The 19,815-nt window shown below is 46.6% G+C and overlaps 2 protein-coding genes across 2 annotated transcripts; both read right to left on the bottom strand.

Moving 5' to 3' along the window:
- Positions 1 to 386: 386 nt before the first annotated feature.
- Positions 387 to 3,953, bottom strand: LOC145399507 (uncharacterized). The gene is made up of 2 exons (XM_080272109.1): positions 3,620 to 3,953; positions 387 to 484 (listed from the first exon to the last, which is right to left on the bottom strand). Exons 1-2 carry the CDS (start codon positions 3,951 to 3,953, stop codon positions 387 to 389), a joined length of 432 nt encoding a protein of 143 aa, XP_080128235.1.
- A 9-nt stretch (positions 3,954 to 3,962) lies between these two features.
- Positions 3,963 to 5,686, bottom strand: LOC145399506 (uncharacterized). Its single transcript, XM_080272108.1, has 2 exons — positions 5,264 to 5,686; positions 3,963 to 4,154 (listed from the first exon to the last, which is right to left on the bottom strand). Exons 1-2 carry the CDS (start codon positions 5,684 to 5,686, stop codon positions 3,963 to 3,965), a joined length of 615 nt encoding a protein of 204 aa, XP_080128234.1.
- Between the last annotated feature and the right edge of the window lie 14,129 nt (positions 5,687 to 19,815).

The raw sequence follows: 19,815 nt of genomic DNA, 5'->3' as shown, positions 1-19,815 counted from the left end.
CTGTAGGTGAAAGACGGTGGCTGTCCTCTCCCCGGCGAGCACAGCGGACGTCGCCACAGTCCTGCTCCCTGTGGGGGCTGCTGGTGAGGGAAGTACGGTGGACGTTCCCTCTCTGACGGGCACGATGGGTGCTGCTGCAGTCCTGCCTTGCCCTGGGATTACAGGTGAGAGTACAGTACAGTGACCATCCTCTCCCCGGCAAGCACGGTAGGCGTCGCTGCGGTCCTGCTCCCAGCCCAGCGGGGGTTGCAGGTGAGAGAAGTATGGTGGACGTTTCCTCCCCGACGAGCACAGTGGGCATCGTCGAAGTCCTGCAGGCGGTAGTAGATGGAAGGAGTACAGTGGCTGTCCTCTCCCTGATGAGCTCGGTGGGTGTCATCGCGGTCCTACTTGGGACTGTGGTTACATGAGTCCCACCCCGATCCTGGCGAGTGCTGGTTTGGGTAGTGAGTAGTGCAGCAGGGCGGCTTAAGTCCCAGGGGCTCTGTTGAGGGGAAGAGGGGCGCATGGTGGCGGGGGACGTATGCCCTTCTTGCTTGGGCCCTTTCACCGCCTCCCTGTGGTCTCCCTTTGGTGCTGGTATTTCAGTATATATACTGTACATATATATATATATATATATATATATATATATATATACAATATATATATATATATATATATATATATAGTTATATAGATAGATTTTATACCCCGGTTTAATGATGCAATTGGTTAGGTAAAAACCCATCATTGGGCGGGGTATCATATATCGGGGTAGATTTAACATGTAAAGTAATAGGATGGGTTTTTCAGCCTTGGGTTCCCTCCCCAAGTCCAAAACCCACCCAAATGAATCCAAAAACAAGTTTAAAGCCAGTCTAAATGGCCTAACTGCTGTAAAAGTAACTAACCTAAGCCTAGCACCAACAAATAAAATCTGAAAATCATTAATATGTCTGGAAAAAATCAAGTTTAGTAAACTGTACTCCAAAATGACAAATGTTCACCCCACCTATGGCTAAAACACGTTAAGTCTAAAAACAGTTTATAAATCAACCTAAACACACAAATTTAGTCTAAAATATAATCAAAATCGGCCTTAAAAATCTAAATCCATCATTGAACTGGGGTTGGGCCATTGTTATGTGGGGTATGGTGGTATTTCTACCCCCATCGTTAAGCCGGGGGTGCAGTATATCGTTAATATATATATATATATATATATATATATATATATATATATATATATATATATATATATATATATATATATATATATATATATATTGTTACGGCAGCGCCAGCCCGGGGCTATTACAAAAAGACAACAAGGTAGTTTTAGATGATCGGCCTCCACTGCGTTGTGAAAATAACGCAGACCCCGGCACTCACACCCCGTAAACTAGAGAAAAACTGCGCAACGGAAGAATTATCACTTAAGTACGCAACCCTCTGTACTTTGATAGTAACAAACGGAACAGCCTACCTATGGATCTAGCCTACTATCGTCACTACCGGAAATAATACCGCCCGAGACAGTCTATAGGAACACCTCCCACTTATTTCCGGTGGTGACGAATTTCTACTTAACCCGTGTCCAAGGGGAAGCGCAGTTGATAGCTCACGATAGTTCTCACTAGCCTTGTGCAAGGAGATGGGATTGAACTGTGTAGGGGTTAGGGGTATGTGTGTATGTACGTGTGTTGGGGAACGTTAATAAAGGCAGCGAGAGGACCACGGTGAGCCAGCCTGGCCCTCCAAAGACAACACGGTCACAAAATCAAATAAAATAGCTACTTCCCTCAGTCAGCAAACAAAAGAATAAAATGAACTTAAATGAAAACGCCAGCTCGGCTTAGAGACACCGACGTGTTCTCTATACAAAAATATGACTGGGGAGAGAGAGAGAGTGTACACACACACGATACTGAAGCTGGTTGGGAAGACACTGGTCGAATGCTAGGCTCGTGTGCAGCCAAGCGTGAACGCATGAATCAGATTAATTAATAAGGAACTTAAATTCGTGCCCCTCTCTCTCTACAATGAATTGGTACTTCTAATGCAAGCAAAACATCATTAAATATACTGGTAGCTCACATAAGACAATCAAAATAATCAAATGCATTATCAGCATGGTATTAAATAAAATTGCCCTCAGTGGCAGGAACGAAAGAAACAAAAGAACTTGTAACACTCGCTAATTTAAACTCCGCGAATGACAGAATACTGCATAATCCCCCAGCCCAGCTGTAGCGGCTGCACCCGTGGGAACGGACAGGCGGACAGCGTAAAGGGTGTTTTACACGGTCAAACATGTTGGCTAACACGTTTGACAACACGATGTTTGAGAGTATGTTTGAACATGTGAAAGGGGTAAACATGTTGGACCAACGTGTTATACGGATGTCTGATCTGGCCTGACTTTTGTGGGCGGAGCTTGCTCGTTCATGTCCATGCATGAACGTCTGAACACGCATCAGTCTCCAACCGTCATACATACTCAAATCTCGCGGAGGTAACATCTATAGCAGCTCCTTCAGTGACAGACTTGCCGATTATTTCCAAAATGAATGATACGTGTGCCGTTAAGGACAAGGAAAGGGAAATTATGGTGGATTTCATTGACATATATAGGAAGCATATAGCATTGTGGAAGGTGAAATCGAAAGAATACTCTAATAGGAATTTAAGAAATAAAGGTATAGATGAATTGCATGGAAAGCTAAAAGAACTTGACCCTCAGTGCTCGCGGGATGATGTGATGAAAAAAATCAACTGTCTTCGTAGTTCTTTTAGAAGGGAACTTCGAAAACTTGAGAGCTCCAAGAAGTCTGGCAAATCAACTGATGAAATATACACACCCACTCTCTGGTATTTTGAAGACATGATGTTCATATGTGATCAAGACGTGCCACGAGAAAGTAGATCAAGTTTGCATTCTGTTGATGAAGAGGTGAGTTGTAAGGATTTGGCCTCTTATTTTATTTTATTTATTTTTTTTTTGCCATGGGTAGATGATTTTATTCAGTTTTTTGGACACTTTCATATAATCAGTGGGTTTTAAAAGTGTCTGACTTCTTTGGTATATTAGTTTGAAGTTTCATACAATTCTGGATTACGAAACATGATTTCATTAAGATTCCAAGAGGCCACCCTAGATCTGAGGGTTAAACTTGAGCCATACATAGGTCTAAATGAAGCATTTGATTCATGAATCAGTTAAACTTATCATAATCATCGTATTTATTTATTTTGAGAAGATAGATTACAGCACAATATGCTACACAATTTTAGTCATACTGTGTAGATTTGGAGGTGTGCATTACTCTGTAGACTAGGCCTAACTTACCTATTTTCATGATTTATATGAAGTCTTTTTGCCATGCTACTGCACCCACAGTTACAAAGTAATCCTTAAATCTATCTCTTACTACCTTTGCAATCTCAGGATAATTTCGTGAGCCTTGACCGTTTTGCAAACCTGTTAAATAATTAGGATCTGCAGATAAACCTGGCAAGGTAACTTTCCTTACTCTATCCTCCCTATGAAAGCACTCCTCTGGGGAATAGTCTGAAGGGCATGTTTTACGCAAAAAATTATGTAGGACAACAGATGCCATAACTACCTTTTCAATACTTGTCAATTTGAGATTTATGCAAGTGTGGAAAATTCTCAGCCGGGAAGCCATAATGTCGAAGGCATTTTCTGTCACTCTCCGTGCCCTTGAAAGCCTGTAGTTAAATACTCGCTTTTCATTATCTAGGTCCTTTTGAGAATAAGGTTTCAGGAAATCTGGCCTTAATGCAAATGCCTCATCACCCACGAAAACATATGGTAAAACACATTCTGAATTTGCTGTTATTGACTCATGTGGGATGCAGAGCTTTTCATCTTTGAGTCGCTTGCCAAATTCTGTATTATCAATGACTCCTCCATCTGATACGCGACCATTAGTTCCAATGTCTGCCATAATGAATTCTTAGTTCGCATTTACAACTGCCATTACAACAAGGCTGTTGTATCCTTTGTAATTCCAATAATAAGACTCTGATTCTGATGGCGGCGTTATCCACACATGCTTTCCATCAACACCTCCTAGACAGTGGGGAAAATGCCATCTAGACTCGAACTGTTCTCCAACAATCTTACACTCCTCTTCTGTTGCAGGAAACTGAAACAGATACAAGATACAACACTATATGAGAGAAGAGAGAGAGAGAGAGAGAGAGAGAGAGAGAGATTATTATCTTGCAATATATTTATAGGTGTTCTCCTTTTCCTAGAGTGTGGTCGAGCCACCAGATGATGATGAAGTACCTTCATGTAGCAATACTCCTGCAGTGAAACGGAGCCGCAGAAACACTACTAAATCAGATCACATTTTAAATTTGGTCGCTCGAAACTTAGAAAAAGGATTTGAGAGACCTGATAGTGCCAATGAGACTTTTGGGAAATACGTTGGCCAACGACTGGAATCCCTGGACATGAAAACAGCAAGCTTTGCTAGGAAGTTGATAGCTGATGTACTTTTTGAAGCAGAGAATGGGAATTTGACTGCCTCTTCTAAAATTGCAACTGAACCATATCATTTACAGGAATCATTTGCAACACCATTACCACAGTCTTCAAGTTCCTCACATTATACCGATAATAGTGACTCCAATATTTGTCAATTTTTCTCAAGTTTTCAGCCCTTGTAACAGTTTCATAAGTTAGAAGTAGGCTGGCAAACGAGGGGTATTTTGTTTTGGCTTGGTATTTTTTTTGTTTTGTAATTTTGATTGACTTGAGAAGGTATTTACTTGGTATTTTTTGTTTTAGGTTATACATTATTACTTTTGTAGGCCTATATTATTTACCTTTGAAGAATGAGATAATAACGGGTTACATTTTTGGATTGGTTTGGTTCTGTCCCTTCGTTTACCACTGTGTTTAGAAGTATTGCACATTTCAACAGCAGGTGTCAATATTTTTCACATATCATGAGTATTATTTTTGTTTTTTAATCTTGATTGACATGAGAAGGTATTTACTTGTTTTTTTTTTTATTTTAGGTTATACATTATTACTTTTGTAGGCCTATATTATAAACGATTACCTTTAAAGACTGAAATATAACGGGTTACATTTTTAGATTAGTTTGGTTCTGTTCCTTCGTTTGCCACTGTGGTTAGAAGTATTGCACATTTCAACAGCAGGTTTCAATATTTTTCACATATCCTGACTATGCACTGATTTTCCACAATAAATGAACATTACATTTTGAATATCATAACTCACCTTTAAATAGTCATTCTTAAGAACTTTGTAGATGGCATGACAAGTTTCTGGTATAATCCTAGATAAGGTGCTAGTTGCGATGAGAGCTGAAAATCTCAAGTCTTGCAGAGATCTGCCCGTTGCTAAAAAACGCAATGTTGCGCTCAGCCGTTCATGAGGGCTAATGGACTTTCTCATAACGGTGTCTTTACAAGTAATGAATGGAGTGACCAAATTCAGAAGTTCTAAATATGTTGATTCGTCCATGCGCATATAATTGCGCCAATCATCTGGGTGTAATTTCAGCTCCTTCATTAAGGTGGTATGAGAAATGTGGTCCCTTTTCAGTAACCAGTCCTTTGTCCACTTTGAACGCTTCCTTTTCTTTTCGCTGAGGGCAATCACTATCCCAATTGCCATCACCTCGTCTTGAGTAAGGGACATGTTGCCCCTTCGCCTCTTGCCACCGACTGAGGTTGTCTGTCTGTTTGGTTTGAACGTGTAACAACTCTTCAAACATGTTGTGTTGGAGGTTTGATGAGCGAGTTGGCCAACATGTTTGACCGTGTAAAACCCCCTTAACACGCCCTTCCCCAAGGGAAAATTTTGAGCCCTGAATCAAGACCCTGACACCTCCCTGGATAAACAATCAGCAATTACGTTATCAGTCCCTTTAATATGCCTAACTTCTAAATTGTACTCTTGCAAAAGCAAACTCCAGCGGGTCAAACGCTGGTTCTTAAATTTGAACTTGTTCTAAAACTGCAGGGGATGATGGTCTGAATAAATCTTGATCACAGGGCCAAAAGGGGGCAGGTAGACAGCAAAGTGTTGCAGGGCCAGGAAAATCGCTAATAACTCCTGCTCTATGACGGAATAGTTCTTCTGGGCTCTATTAAACTTCTTTGAGAAGTATGATATGGGATGTTCAACCTGGCCCTCATCCGGCTGCATCAACACTGCTCCTACCCCTACTCGGCTAGCATCAACTGCCAGCACAAAAGATTTGTCAAAATCTGGTGCACGCAATATAGGGTGGTGGCACAGCAGAGACTTAACAGTAGTAAAAGCTTGCTCACACTCGGCTGTCCACTGCCACTTCTTATCCTTGCGCAATAAGTCAGTAAGAGGGGCAAGCACTGTGGAGTAATTTCCAATAAATCTTCTGTAATAGCCGATCATGCCCAAAAATCGCTGGAGGGCACGGCGACACTGGGGTGCTGCAAAGTTGGAAATGGCATCCACCTTAGCCCGAGGTGGAGCCACTTGCCCATGTCCTACAACAAATCCAAGGTACTGGACTACTAAGCCAGCTTCCTCCAACCGCTTAATGAGCATTTCCACATGATCAAGGTGCTCCTCCCACTTGGTGTCATACACAATGAGATCATCGATGTAAACGACACAATTAGGTATGCCATCCACCACTTTATCCATAAGCCTCTGGAAAGTGGCTGGAGCATTCTTCAGTCCATAAGGCATCACCTGGCACTGATATACTGCACCACTGACAACAAAGCTAGCCACTTGTTTAGCCCGTTCCGTCAGCGGGACCTGCCAGTATCCTTTTACTAAGTCAAGTTTGGTGATATAAGTGGCATTTCCCACCTTGTCCACGGAGTCATCGACCCGAGGCAAGGGATAAGCATCGGTCTTAGACAGTGAGTTAACCTTCCGGAAGTCCACACACAACCTAACCTTCCCATCTGGCTTCGGCTGCAAGGTAACTGGTGAACTCCACTCACTGAAACTCCTCTTGATCAATCCATGGTCCAATATATACTTAATCTCATTATCGAGAGCTTTCTGTCTGATAGGGTTGATGCGGTAGGGAGCTAATTTTACAGGCTTACTATCCCCAACGTCAGTGTCATGAGTAGCCCAAGTTGTCAATCCCGGTGAATCTCCAAAAACTTTCGGATGTTTCCATAATCTGTTGCCCAGCTCTTCTCGCTTTACTGGATCAAGGTGTCGCAATTTCTCCACCAGAGCTGCATAACCATTGCCCTCCCATAGGTCAGCTGGTAACATCTCACCACGACTAAGCACTTCCTCATGCTCCTCCAACTCACTACCAACCGCCAAAACTACAGGAGCTCTCTTATCCCTGGTTCCCTCAACGTCCACCCCAAAGTCACCTTCTAGGGACTTTGGCTGTAACCCTGGTCCACTACTCACATCACCGGCACCAACAGCTCCCTCCACAGCACGTTCCTTTGATGCCACGTCCTCCCTTCCCCGTCCTTCACATCCCAGGTGAGAGACATCAGCAGTCATCCCACAATGAGAATCAACTGGGCGGTAGTATGGCTTCAACATATTAATGTGGCACAACTGAGTACTCTTCCGCCTATCTGGGGTAACAATTAGATAGTCAAGTTCCCCAACTCTCTTCTTCACAATATAAGGACCACTGAATCTAGCCGCCAGAGGTTTTCCTTGCATGGGCAGCAATGCCAAAACTTCATCTCCTTGCTTAAACTCACGACTTCTGACCTTCTTATCGTAATGACCCTTCATTCTCGCTTGAGCCCCAATTAGATGGTCACGGGCAAGCTCTAAAGCGCAATGCAGTCTCTCCCGAGTGCGGCAGACATAGTCAAGCATGGATTCCTGATTGCCAGATTTGTTGTTACTCCAGGCCTCTCGCACCACATCCAAGGGACCACGAACTGTGCCCAAACACTAACTCATTGGGTGAAAACCCCAATGACTCAGTTGGTACCTCTCTCACTGCAAACATAACAAAGGGTACTGCTAGGTCCCAATCCTTTCCACTATCATAGGAGAAGGTGCGCAGCATTGTCTTTAAGGTCTGATGATGCCTTTCCAGGGCACCTTGTGACTGCGGATGGTAGGCACTGGACAAAATGTGCTTGATGCCCAACTCTGTCATTGTCTGCTTAAACAAATTAGATGTAAAATTTACTCCACGGTTTGACTGCAACTCCTTCGGCAGGCCAAAATGAGTAAGAACAGGATAAGTTGCTTGACTACTGACTTCGCCTGCATGCTTCTGATTGGTATAGCCTCTGGGTATCGCGCTGTAACATCCATTATAGTTAACAAATACTTGTTTCCAGCAGAGGTAGGAGGTAAAGGGCCCACGATATCAAAATGATTACCCGGGTAAACGGAGGTTCAACTGCAGGAATGGGAGTCAAAGGGGCCACAGGAAGAACTTGATTAGGCTCGCCCACTATCTGACACGTATGACAGCTCTTGATGTATGCAGCAACTTGTCCCGGCATACTTGGCCACCAAAAGTTATATCTTAAGCGCTGCACTGTCTTTCTATTTCCCAGGTGACCTGCTAAAGGTCCCTCATGTGCTAACTGTATTAACGGCACCCTATACTGCATAGGCACCACCACCTGCACTAACTCACCCACTTCTCCATCCACCGTGGCGCCAGTGGGCGTCCATCGGCGATGTAAAACATTGTCTTTATTCAAGAACTCCTCCTTACCACACTCCATACTTCTTTCTTCCCCTACTCGAGCAAACAAGGGCTTTAATGTTACATCCTCCTGTTACTTCACCCTCAATTCTGCTGGCCCAACACCCGCCAGCTCTACTGAGGACTGAGATAAGGGACTGGTCGGGACACTGGATTGCGAAGGACGATCAATCTCAGCGCCACCTCTAGTACACTCGACAGGGGGAGGAATGTCAGACTCCACACTGACATCATCATCACCTCTACCCTCAACAGTGACACTCTGTTCCTCAGGCGCGTTTGACGGTGGTCCTGCATCCCCGCAGTCAACCCCAGCGTCCTGAAATTCTTCTAATTCAGTCAGTGGGCTGGGCTGTCTCCACACAGACACACTCAGCACCACCTCTAGTGTCCTGAGTGGGAAGTGGGGCGGCGCCCATGCACGCATTCCCACTCTCCTCACCCACCACAGCAACACCCTGCTCACTAGGTTCCTCCATTGGTGGCCCTGCCTCATCACAGTCGACCCCAAGAACCTGTGACTTCGCCAGGTCTTCCTCCCAGGCTGCAACCTGTGCCATAGATCTTGTAATTGCACAGACCGGGAACATGGCTTCCACTTCTGCATCAACTTCAATACCAATTTCTGGGGTGTCAAAACACTTCTCTGCCACAACAACTGGTGGGGGAAGAGATGGAAATACTTTCTCCCCAGCCAGGTCGTTCCCCAGCAGAAAATCAACCCCCTCTACTGGCATTACATCAGCAACAGTGACTTGAGCTGCAGCCTGAACAACGGGGCAATCGAGTTCCACATGAACATAATCATAGTATTCATCTGAGTTCATGCCTCTACACAGCACATACTTCCCTGAGTTTACAGGCCCTCCAGTCACGTTTCTGCACACAGACTGTTGTGCACCGGTATCACGAACCACAGTAACTGGATAATTGATCCCATGAATTTTCACTGTGCTGTGACACATAAAAGGTTTACACCAGTCTAGGGACGATTTCTGAGGCAGTTCATCCGGAGGTGGCGTAGCATGTTGGGTAACTTTTTCAGCCTGAGCTGGCAGTGAGCACAGCCGGCTGCACTCCAGCTTTCCACAGACTTCTCCCTCACCGTTACTACTCTCCCAACTCCTCTCGTTCACCTGACTCAAACCCACAATTAGTGCCACTGGTTTGGCATTTTGGGAGGCCTTCCACTTAGGGCAGTTAGGCTTGATGTGCCCACTCTGTTTGCAAAAGTAACAAAGTAGCTTCGAACTGAATATGGGGCTCTTTCTCCCTGAATTCCTTTTCTCCTCTGAACTTCCCTTGGACTGATTCACGGGAGATTTATCCCAGGCTGGACCACTCACAGTCCTCTCCCTGGAATACCGAAACTTAGCATACTTGACCCCCATACTCCGCAAGGCCAACACCCGGTCATCAGCCCACGTCGCTGCTTCCTTCAAGGTCTTAAATCTCTTCTCCCTAATTTTAACACCAATTTCTTTGTCAGCCATGTTGGTAAAATGCTCCATCAAAAGCAGTTCACGCACATCGTTATACGAAGTAGCGCTCTCACTCAGCAACCACTCGTCTAACTTCTCCTCCAGATACCTGGCATAGGCCATATAGGTGTCAGCAGGTCTTTTCCGAGCACCACGGAACAACAACCGATAAGCCTCTGGTCTAAGTTCTTATACCTTAAGAATGGCTGCTTTAAATTCATCATAATCATCTACATCCTCAGGGCTCATCCTATTATACGCTTCCAAAGCTTTTCCCTTCAGCACATTAGATACCAAGCCCACCCAGCGCTGCCTGGGCCACTCAAACTCCCTAGCCTTCTTTTCAAACCTGACAAACCATTCTGTCACCTTCAACTCATCAAATGCTGGCACTAATTTCAGACTCCTTGAGAGCCAACTCTCCCTATCCTCTGCACGGCCTGAGGTATGGGTATCTGAAGTAGACCTTTTAGCAGTCACCTCCAAGCGAGTCTTCTCCAGCTCATATCGCATTTTTTCACGCTGCATCTCCAGCTGCATCTCCATCTCTTCTTTCTCTCTTGCACGCTGCATCTCCATCTCCAACTTTTTCAACTCCAACTGCAACTGAGCCTCCGGTGACAAGACTCCAGGGTATATGGGAGTGGAATGAACAACTCCAGGGAAAGCACTAGACATACCTGGGGGAACTGCTGTAAACTGGCTCGGCGGCATCATAGATGATAATAATGGGGTAGCGAAACGAGGCAGCTCAGCACCATAGTTAAACACAGGGCTCACACGGGGAGTACCTTTGCTATGTGCCTCTCGTTGTTCCATATATTCCTTATCCACAGGTGACTCAGCACGTACGCCTTCTGGTGTAGACACGTGTGACTCCATGGCGACAATTCAATGGCAGTACTGAATAATGAAATAACTAATGCTGACTGAGAAACTTCACACTCATCAACTTCACCTCAAAGCACAGAGAACGCCAAGGTAACGATATCCTAGCAAGAAGAAGGCACTGTTAGGATATCCTGATGCGAGCTCGCCACTGTTACAGTAGCGCCAGCCCGGGGCTATTACAAAAAGACAACAAGGTAGTTTTAGATGATCGGCCTCCACTGCGATGTGAAAATAACGCAGACCCCGGCACTCACACTCCGTAAACTAGAGAAAAACTGCGCAACGGAAGAATTATCACTTAAGTACGCAACCCTCTGTACTTTGATAGTAACAAACGGAACAGCCTACCTATGGATCTAGCCTACTATCGTCACTACCGGAAATAATACCGCCCGAGACAATCTACAGGAACACCTCCCACTTATTTCCGGTGGTGGCGAATTTCTACTTAACCCGTGTCCAAGGGGGAGCGCAGTTGATAGCTCACAATAGTTCTCACTAGCCTTGTGCAAGGAGATGGGACTGAACTGTGTAGGGGTTAGGGGTGTGTGTGTATGTACGTGTGTTGGGGAACGTTAATAAAGGCAGCGAGAGGACCACGGTGAGCCAGCCTGGCCCTCCAAAGACGACACGGTCACAAAATCAAATAAAATAGCTACTTCCCTCAGTCAGCAAACAAAAGAATAAAATGAACTTAAATGAAAACGCCAGCTCGGCTTAGAGACACCGACGTGTTCTTTATACAAAAATATGACTGGGGAGAGAGAGAGTGTACACACGATACTGAAGCTGGTTGGGAAGACACTGGTCGAATGCTAGGCTCGTGTGCAGCCAAGCGTGAACGCATGAATCAGATTAATTAATAAGGAACTTAAATTCGTGCCCCTCTCTCTCTACAATAAATTGGTACTTCTAATGCAAGCAAAACATCATTAAATATACTGGTAGCTCACATAAGACAATCAAAATAATCAAATGCATTATCAGCATGGTATTAAATAAAATTGCCCTCAGTGGCAGGAACGAAAGAAACAAAAGAACTTGTAACACTCGCTAATTTAAACTCCGCGAATGACACGGATACTGCATAATCCCCTAGCCCAGCTGTAACGGCTGCACCCGTGGGAACGGACAGGCGGACAGCGTAACAATATATATATATATATATATATATATATATATCTATATATATATATATATATCATTGGTATATTATTGGTATAAGGCATGGGAGGGGAGGAGGGGGTGTCTGTCATCCCATGTTCTGTCACACACTATGAGCAGACTCAAATAATTTTGCACAAATGTGAGGAAAACCGTGTCTGTATATATATGGACTCTGCAATTTAGGGTACTGTACTATGAGTTAGTCCATATATATACGGACTCGGCAATTTGGGGTACTGTACTCTGAGTTAGTCTGCATGTAAATGGACTTGGCAATTTAAGGTACTTTGAGATTATCTGTATATACGGGTATAACCCCATTTAATGATGCAATTGGTTAGTAAAATGCGTGGCTTGAACAGTGCCCCCGAAGAATACCATAGTATCCCCAACGACAGGACAAACCAAGAACAACATAGTTTGCCCGCAAACATGCCGACACCCTCACACGGACCCCACGGGGTAGCCGCCACCAGCCACCACCACTCCGGGCAACAGCGACGCATGTCAGCCCGGGCCGTGCGCCCCTGTGACATGCAGCCACCACGCCGCCGCCACCGTAGGAGAAGGACACTACCTTCGCGTGGCAGAATTGCTGAGCTAGCTAGGGGTGGAGTTAGAACTCAAACTTCAGACGGCGCCCCTCTGGTAGAGACGATCTATGGTCGCTCCCAAAGTGTTTCGGTAGGGACGATCCATGGTCGCTCCCACAGTGCTCAGGTAGAGACGATCAATGGTCGCTCCCACAGTGTCCAGGTAGAGACGATCAATGGTCGCTCCCACAGTGCTCAGGTAGAGACGATCAATGGTTGCTCCCACAGTGTCCAGGTAGAGACGATCAATGGTCGCTCCCACAGTGCTCAGGTAGAGACGATCAATGGTCGCTCCCACAGTGTCCAGGTAGAGACGATCTATGGTCGCTCCCAGCCTCGTGAGACGATCTATGGTCGCTCCGAGGGCGTGCAAAGGAGAGGGACGTCCCCGCGGCCGGAGACTGAAGTCCAGGCTCTCTGTCCCAGAGTATCCCAAACAGGCCTCCCAGCCTCCCCTGGTCTCTGTTCTCTATGCCTGGCTCTAGAGCAGACGCACCTGACGGACCCCAGTGAAAGTCGCTGCCGCAGTCCTCCCCTGACGGCGCCCCTAGACGTTGGAGACCGCAGCCCACCGTCTCTCTCTTTATTACACTAGCTCCGGTCTCGAAAGAGGACCCCGCTCCACGTTGGGTGAAATAGGAACGAGAAGTCGAACCTAATTTCACCCAGCATTACACTGGTGGCCAGCGGTGGTTCTAGACCCGGGCGTAGAAGAGAGGTAATCAGGAAATATTTGGAAAAATGGCAACTAAACCGCACGTTCAGTTACCCAAGTTTGACCCCAACCAGTATGATATACACACATATCTGGCAATAATTAAACCCTTACTGGATATTGGCTTTGAAAATGACCAACAAAAAATTGCAGTCACACTACCACTGTTGGGTAAAAAGGCGGCAATCATAGCACCGAAAATCGCCCAAAACTTACCTGGCAGAACTTTACAAAGTTCACTGAACAAGCCATCACCCCATCATTGGGGAAAGTAGTGGCTCTATCCAAATTGGATAGCTTTTCATTCGACGGGGATTTAGATAATACCCTGATACAGGCAAGACGCCTGGTTACTGCTGCCTACCCGGAGGCAGATGATGAAACCCGGGATCAGCATACATTTAATACTCTGCTCAGAGTACTCCCAAGTGTTGTAAGACAACACTTCACTATTCATGATCCAACAGGAGACATGGATAGAGATATTAGTTTAATGAGGTCCCTTTTAGCCGTCCATGCCACCCCTCAACGCATCGGCGAAATAAATCAATTCCCCGTTGACCTCATCACCATCAACCCATGGGAATTTTCTCCTTGCTACCACGGATGTCTGATCCACGACATCCGTGAGCAGCTAGAAGCTGCCCAGTGCAGCCAAATGACACGAGGGCACTTACAAACCTCCCCACCATACGCAAATTCCCCTAAGCCTCAGGGGAAGAAAATACAAAAAGGGAAAAACAAAAAGCGCCCCCCCACTGCCCCCGCATCCCACCGTAATGGCGGGGGCCACCCCACCTCTCCTCCAGTCTACGACAGGGGAGAACGTTATCTTTCCTTTTCCTCCCCTCTCACTATCTCTTCTGTTCTACCTTCCCCTATTCCTGCCCCTAGTTCTAACCTTCCCACCCCACACACCACTATACTCCCGCAACACAAAACCGGCCTCCCTCTTCACAGGCCTCCTAGGACCCTCTCCACATCTTCCCCTAACCTACTTCATAAAACCACCTCCCCCCGTCTACTGCCTTCCACCTCCCACCCCGCGCCACCCACCACCATCACTTCACCACCGTTCGCTTTCCCCGCCCACACGGTTAACTCATTCACCTTCCCTATCACGCCCTCCTCATCCCCGAGCATTCAAACAACCCCGCGAGGCCGCATCTCCCCACCACCACTGTCTCTCTCTCCCCCTACACTTCACCCCACCTTTCCTAGGCTCCGACGGCACACACCACCTGCCACATCCCACTCCACAGCCCCTGCCAGGCCGCCACGGTTTCAGCACCGCACACCGTCCGCCATCGCCCCCACACCCACACCATCCCCTAGCTTCGTACCCACTGCCCACCCCACACCACTAGCACAGAGCCCTGCTACCGCCCAGACCACTCCACCACCAAACACCGGGATGGCACCACAAGATCGCACTCTCTCCTCGCCACCTTCCCTCCAAGAAAACTCTCCTGCCACCTCACCACCACTACCGACCTTACACCCCAACCCCCCCCTGCTCCCGCACCGCCTGTCACTTCCACATATGAGTGCGATGTTTCCTCCTCGCCATCCCCCTCCACCTCCCCTACCACCTCAGCCTCCACCGCCTCCACCACCCCCTGCACCTCACCTGACATCTCACCCGCCACGCCTCGCTCACCCTCACCCATTCCCTTCACTGCCTCACCCTTTCCACCCAAGCCCACGTGCCCCGCCCACCCCACCACCCCCGCAGGACAACCCACTACCACCGCCCTTTCCTCTCCACACCTATGCACGCTCACTCCGACGTTCTCACCTTCTCCCGCACCTCCAACGCGTGCGACGGCCCGTGCTAACCGACCCCGCCCACCCCGCATGCCTACTTCCCCACCCACACCCACCCTCAGAACCACCACCACCACCCCCTCCGGCCGACTCTCTTGCCCACCCACCCGATACACACACACCGTCAAGCTACATCAGGCCCAAATCCCCTCTACCTGTACTCCCCAGAGACTCAACGCCGCATTACCACGACATAAAACCCGGCCCTTACCCACAGTATCCAGCATTCAGCCCCCAACCACACCAACAGCCACACCAAGCAACATGAGAGTGAAGCGGGCCATATGGGCACCTACCCTTAGCAGGAACCACCGACTCCGCGGGCCACACCACCTGCTAAACCTCCACCAGTCTACCACCGCCACCTCCACACTTTTCCTCACCTACGACCTAACACAAGAGGAGAACTACACTGTCGCCTGGCAGACTACACTGCGACACCTCCAGCCCGTCTACACCACCCCCAACACACTAGCGTTCCACCTCCAGCCACGGGGACGTGACTTTTTACAGGGGGAGGGTGGTAAAATGCGTTGCTTGAACAGTGCCCCCGAAGAATACCATAGTATCCCCGACGACAGGGCAAACCAAGAACAACATAGTTTGCCCGCAAACATACCGACACCCCCACACGGACCCCACGGGGTAGCCGCCACCAGCCACCACCACTCCGGGCAAAAGCGACGCATGTCAGCCAGGGCTGTGCGCCCCTGTGACATGCAGCCACCACGCCGCTGCCATCGTAGGAGGACACTACCTTCGCGTGGCAGAATTGCTGAGCTAGCTAGGGGTGGAGTTAGAACTCAAACTCCAGACGGCGCCCCTCTGGTAGAGACGAGCTATGGTCGCTCCCAAAGTGTTTCGGTAGGGACGATCCATGGTCGCTCCCACAGTGCTCAGGTAGAGACGATCAATGGTCGCTCCCACAGTGTTCAGGTAGAGACGATCAACGGTCGCTCCCAAAGTGTTCCGGTAGAGACGATCAATGGTCGCTCCCAAAGTGTTCAGGTAGAGACGATAAATGGTCGCTCCCACAGTGTCCAGGTAGAGACGATCAATGGTCGCTCCCACAGTGCTCAGGTAGAGACGATCAATGGTCGCTCCCACAGTGTTCAGGTAGAGACGATCAACGGTCGCTCCCAAAGTGTTCCGGTAGAGACGATCAATGGTCGCTCCCAAAGTGTTCAGCTAGAGACGATCAATGGTCGCTCCCACAGTGTTCAGGTAGAGACGATCAATGGTCGCTCCCACAGTGCTCAGGTAGAGATGATCAATGGTCGCTCCCACAGTGTCCAGGTAGAGACGATCAATGGTCGCTCCCACAGTGCTCAGGTAGAGACAATCAATGGTCGCTCACACAGTGCTCAGGTAGAGACGATCAATTGTCGCTCCCACAGTGTCCAGGTAGAGACGATCTATGGTCGCTCCCAGCCTCGTGAGACGATCTATGGTCGCTCCCAGCCTCGTGAGACGATCTATGGTCGCTCCCAGCCTCGTGAGACGATCTATGGTCGCTCCCAGCCTCGTGGGACGATCTATGGTCGCTCCCAGCCTCGTGAGACGATCTATGGTCGCTCCCAGCCTCGTGAGACGATCTATGGTCGCTCCTAGCCTCGTGAGACGATCTATGGTCGCTCCCAGCCTCGTGAGACGATCTATGGTCGCTCCCAGCCTCGTGAGACGATCTATGGTCGCTCCGAGGGCGTGCAAAGGAGAGGGACGTCCCCACGGCCGGAGACTGAAGTCCAGGCTCTCTGTCCCAGAGTATCCCGGACAGGCCTCCCAGCCTCCCCTGGTCTCTTTTCTCTACGCCTGGCTCTAGAGCAGACGCACCTGACGGACCCCAGTGAAAGTCGCTGCTGCAGTCCTCCCCTGACGGCGCCCCTAGACGTTGGAGACCGCAGCCCACCGTCTCTCTCTTTATTGCACTAGCTCCGGTCTCGAAAGAGGACCCCGCTCCACGTTGGGTGAAATAGGAACGAGAAGTCGAGCCTAATTTCACCCAGCATTACAGTTAGGTTAAAACCCATCATTAGGCGGGGTCTTGTATATCGGCATAAATTTTGCATGTAAAGCAACGGGATGCATTTTTCAGCCTTGGGTTGCCCCCCAACCAAGTCCAAAACTCACCCAAATGAGCCCAAAGACAAGTTTAAAGCCAATCTAAATGGTCTAACAGCTGTAAGGGAAGTTTACCTAAGCTAACACTGTTAAATAACTCACTAAAACCAACAAGTAAAATCTGCAAATCGTCAAATATAAGTCTGGAAAAAATCAAGCATAGTAAACTGTACCAAAAAATGACAATGTTCACCCCACCTATGACTAAAACACATTAATCCAAAGTCTAAAAACAGTTTATAAATCAACTTTAACACAATTTTAGTCTAAAATATCATCAAAATCGGTAAAAAAAAAAATAAAATAAAAAATTGTTGAATCAGGGTTTGGCCATAGTTAGATGGGGTATGGTGGTATTTATACCTCCATCGTTAAGGCAGGGTATTGCATCTAGGGATATTGTATATTGAGGTATACAACCCCGATATTACGATACCCCTAGATGCAATACCCCAGCTTAGCAATGGGGGTAGAAAAACCACCATACCCCACCTAATGCTGGCCAAACATCGGTTTAACGATGGGTTTTTATTTATTTTTTATCAATTTTGATAATACTGTAGACCAAAATTGTGTGTTTAGGTTGATTTATAAACTTTTAAGACTTGGATTAATGTGTTTTAGTCACAGGTGGGGTGAACATTGTCATTTTGGGGTACAATTTACTAAGCTTGATTTTTTCCAGACTTAATATTTGATGATTTTCAGATTTCATTTGTTGGTTTCAGTGAGTTATTTACAGGTGTTAGGCTTAGGTTAGCTTCCTTTACAGCTGTTTGGCCATTTAGATTGGCATTAAACTTGTTTTGGGGCTCATTTGGGTGGGTTTTGAATTTGGTTTGAGGGGGAAACCCAAGGCTGATAAACACTTCCCATTACTTTACATGTCAAAGTACTCTGATATACAATACCCCACCTAACGGTGGGGATTTACCTAACCAATTACATCGTTAAACCAAGGTATTCCTGTACCTGTATACAGACTCGGCAATTTAGGGTGCTATGAGTTAGTCCATATATATAAATATGGACTTGGCAATTTTGACACTGTTGGTTTGTCTGTATATATACAGACACAGAAAGGGTTAACATTAGGTTAGAGCAGTTTCATATAAACTGACCTGTTCCTTATAACTTCATATATATAAGTTAGTGCTTGTGGGCCCTTCGGGCTCGAGTAGGCTCGATTTCTGAAAGTCCCGGTACCGAATGAACTGTTTTCCGAACCAAACTTTGATCGCTCTTAACCCTAATAAAAAATCATCAATCGATATGGGACCAAGTTTTTCGACATCAGCGAATTTTCTGTGATTTTCATGCCAAATTTGGTGCATCAGATGATCAGGATGCCTCCGTACCAAAGAAAGGCGTCCCCACCTCGCTTCAGGAATGGAACCCAAGTTGTCCGCAAGCAAGTCCGAGATATTAACCACTCGGCCACGGCAAGCGACTGGGCGCCAGGAGCGGCGTTTTTTTTGTCAAAATTTGATCGCTTATTAAATATAGTAAACGTTTTTCAGTCGTGATGGGACAAAGTTTTTTTTTCACATCAGCGAATTTTTTGCGATTTTTGTGCCAATTTTGGTGCGATTTGAATGTGTAGTTTCGGCTGCCCAAAATACACACACACACAGACACGCGGCTACTGCTATAGTATATATATATATATATATATATATATATATATATATATATATATGTGTGTGTGTGTGTGTGTGTGTGTGTGTGCTTACCTATCTAATTGTTCTTACCTAATTGTATCTTTACAGGAATGAGTCAAGCTCGTACTGTCCCGTGTCTTAAACCATATTTATCGTACATATCCTTAAATTTGTGAATTGTTTTGGCACACATTATTTCATTCGGTAGTGCATTCCATTGATCAATTGCTCTGTTTGGGAAACTGAATTCCCTTACGTCTTTATCGCCTCTCTTCTTATGCAGTTTTTTGCAGTGTCCTCTTGCTGATGCTTCTCCATATGTCTATTTTCACCTTCCCTGATATGCACTTATATAGCATTATCATATCACCTCTTTTCCTTCTCTCCTGTAGTGTTGGTAGATTCAGTTTATTTAGTCTTTCTTCGTAGCTTAGGTCCCTTAAGCTTGGTATCCATCTTGTAGTGGCCCTTTGAACTTTTTCAATCTTGTCTATGTGCTTTTTGAGCTGAGGACTCCAGACTACTGATGCATATTCCAGGGTTGGTGTAATGAATGATGTTATTATCCTTAGCATGTCTTCATTTATGTATGTGAATGCTATTCTCATATTTGCAAGCAGTGTATATACATGTTCCGTACCTTCTCGCTGATGTGGT

Source organism: Coenobita brevimanus, chromosome 49 (genome assembly GCF_032717465.1).
Source record: "Coenobita brevimanus isolate Jiangsu-jjx chromosome 49, ASM3271746v2, whole genome shotgun sequence".
Taxonomy (NCBI): domain Eukaryota; kingdom Metazoa; phylum Arthropoda; class Malacostraca; order Decapoda; family Coenobitidae; genus Coenobita; species Coenobita brevimanus.
The sequence above is the reverse complement of the archived record's forward strand: the minus strand, read 5'-3'. Positions and strand labels throughout refer to the sequence as shown.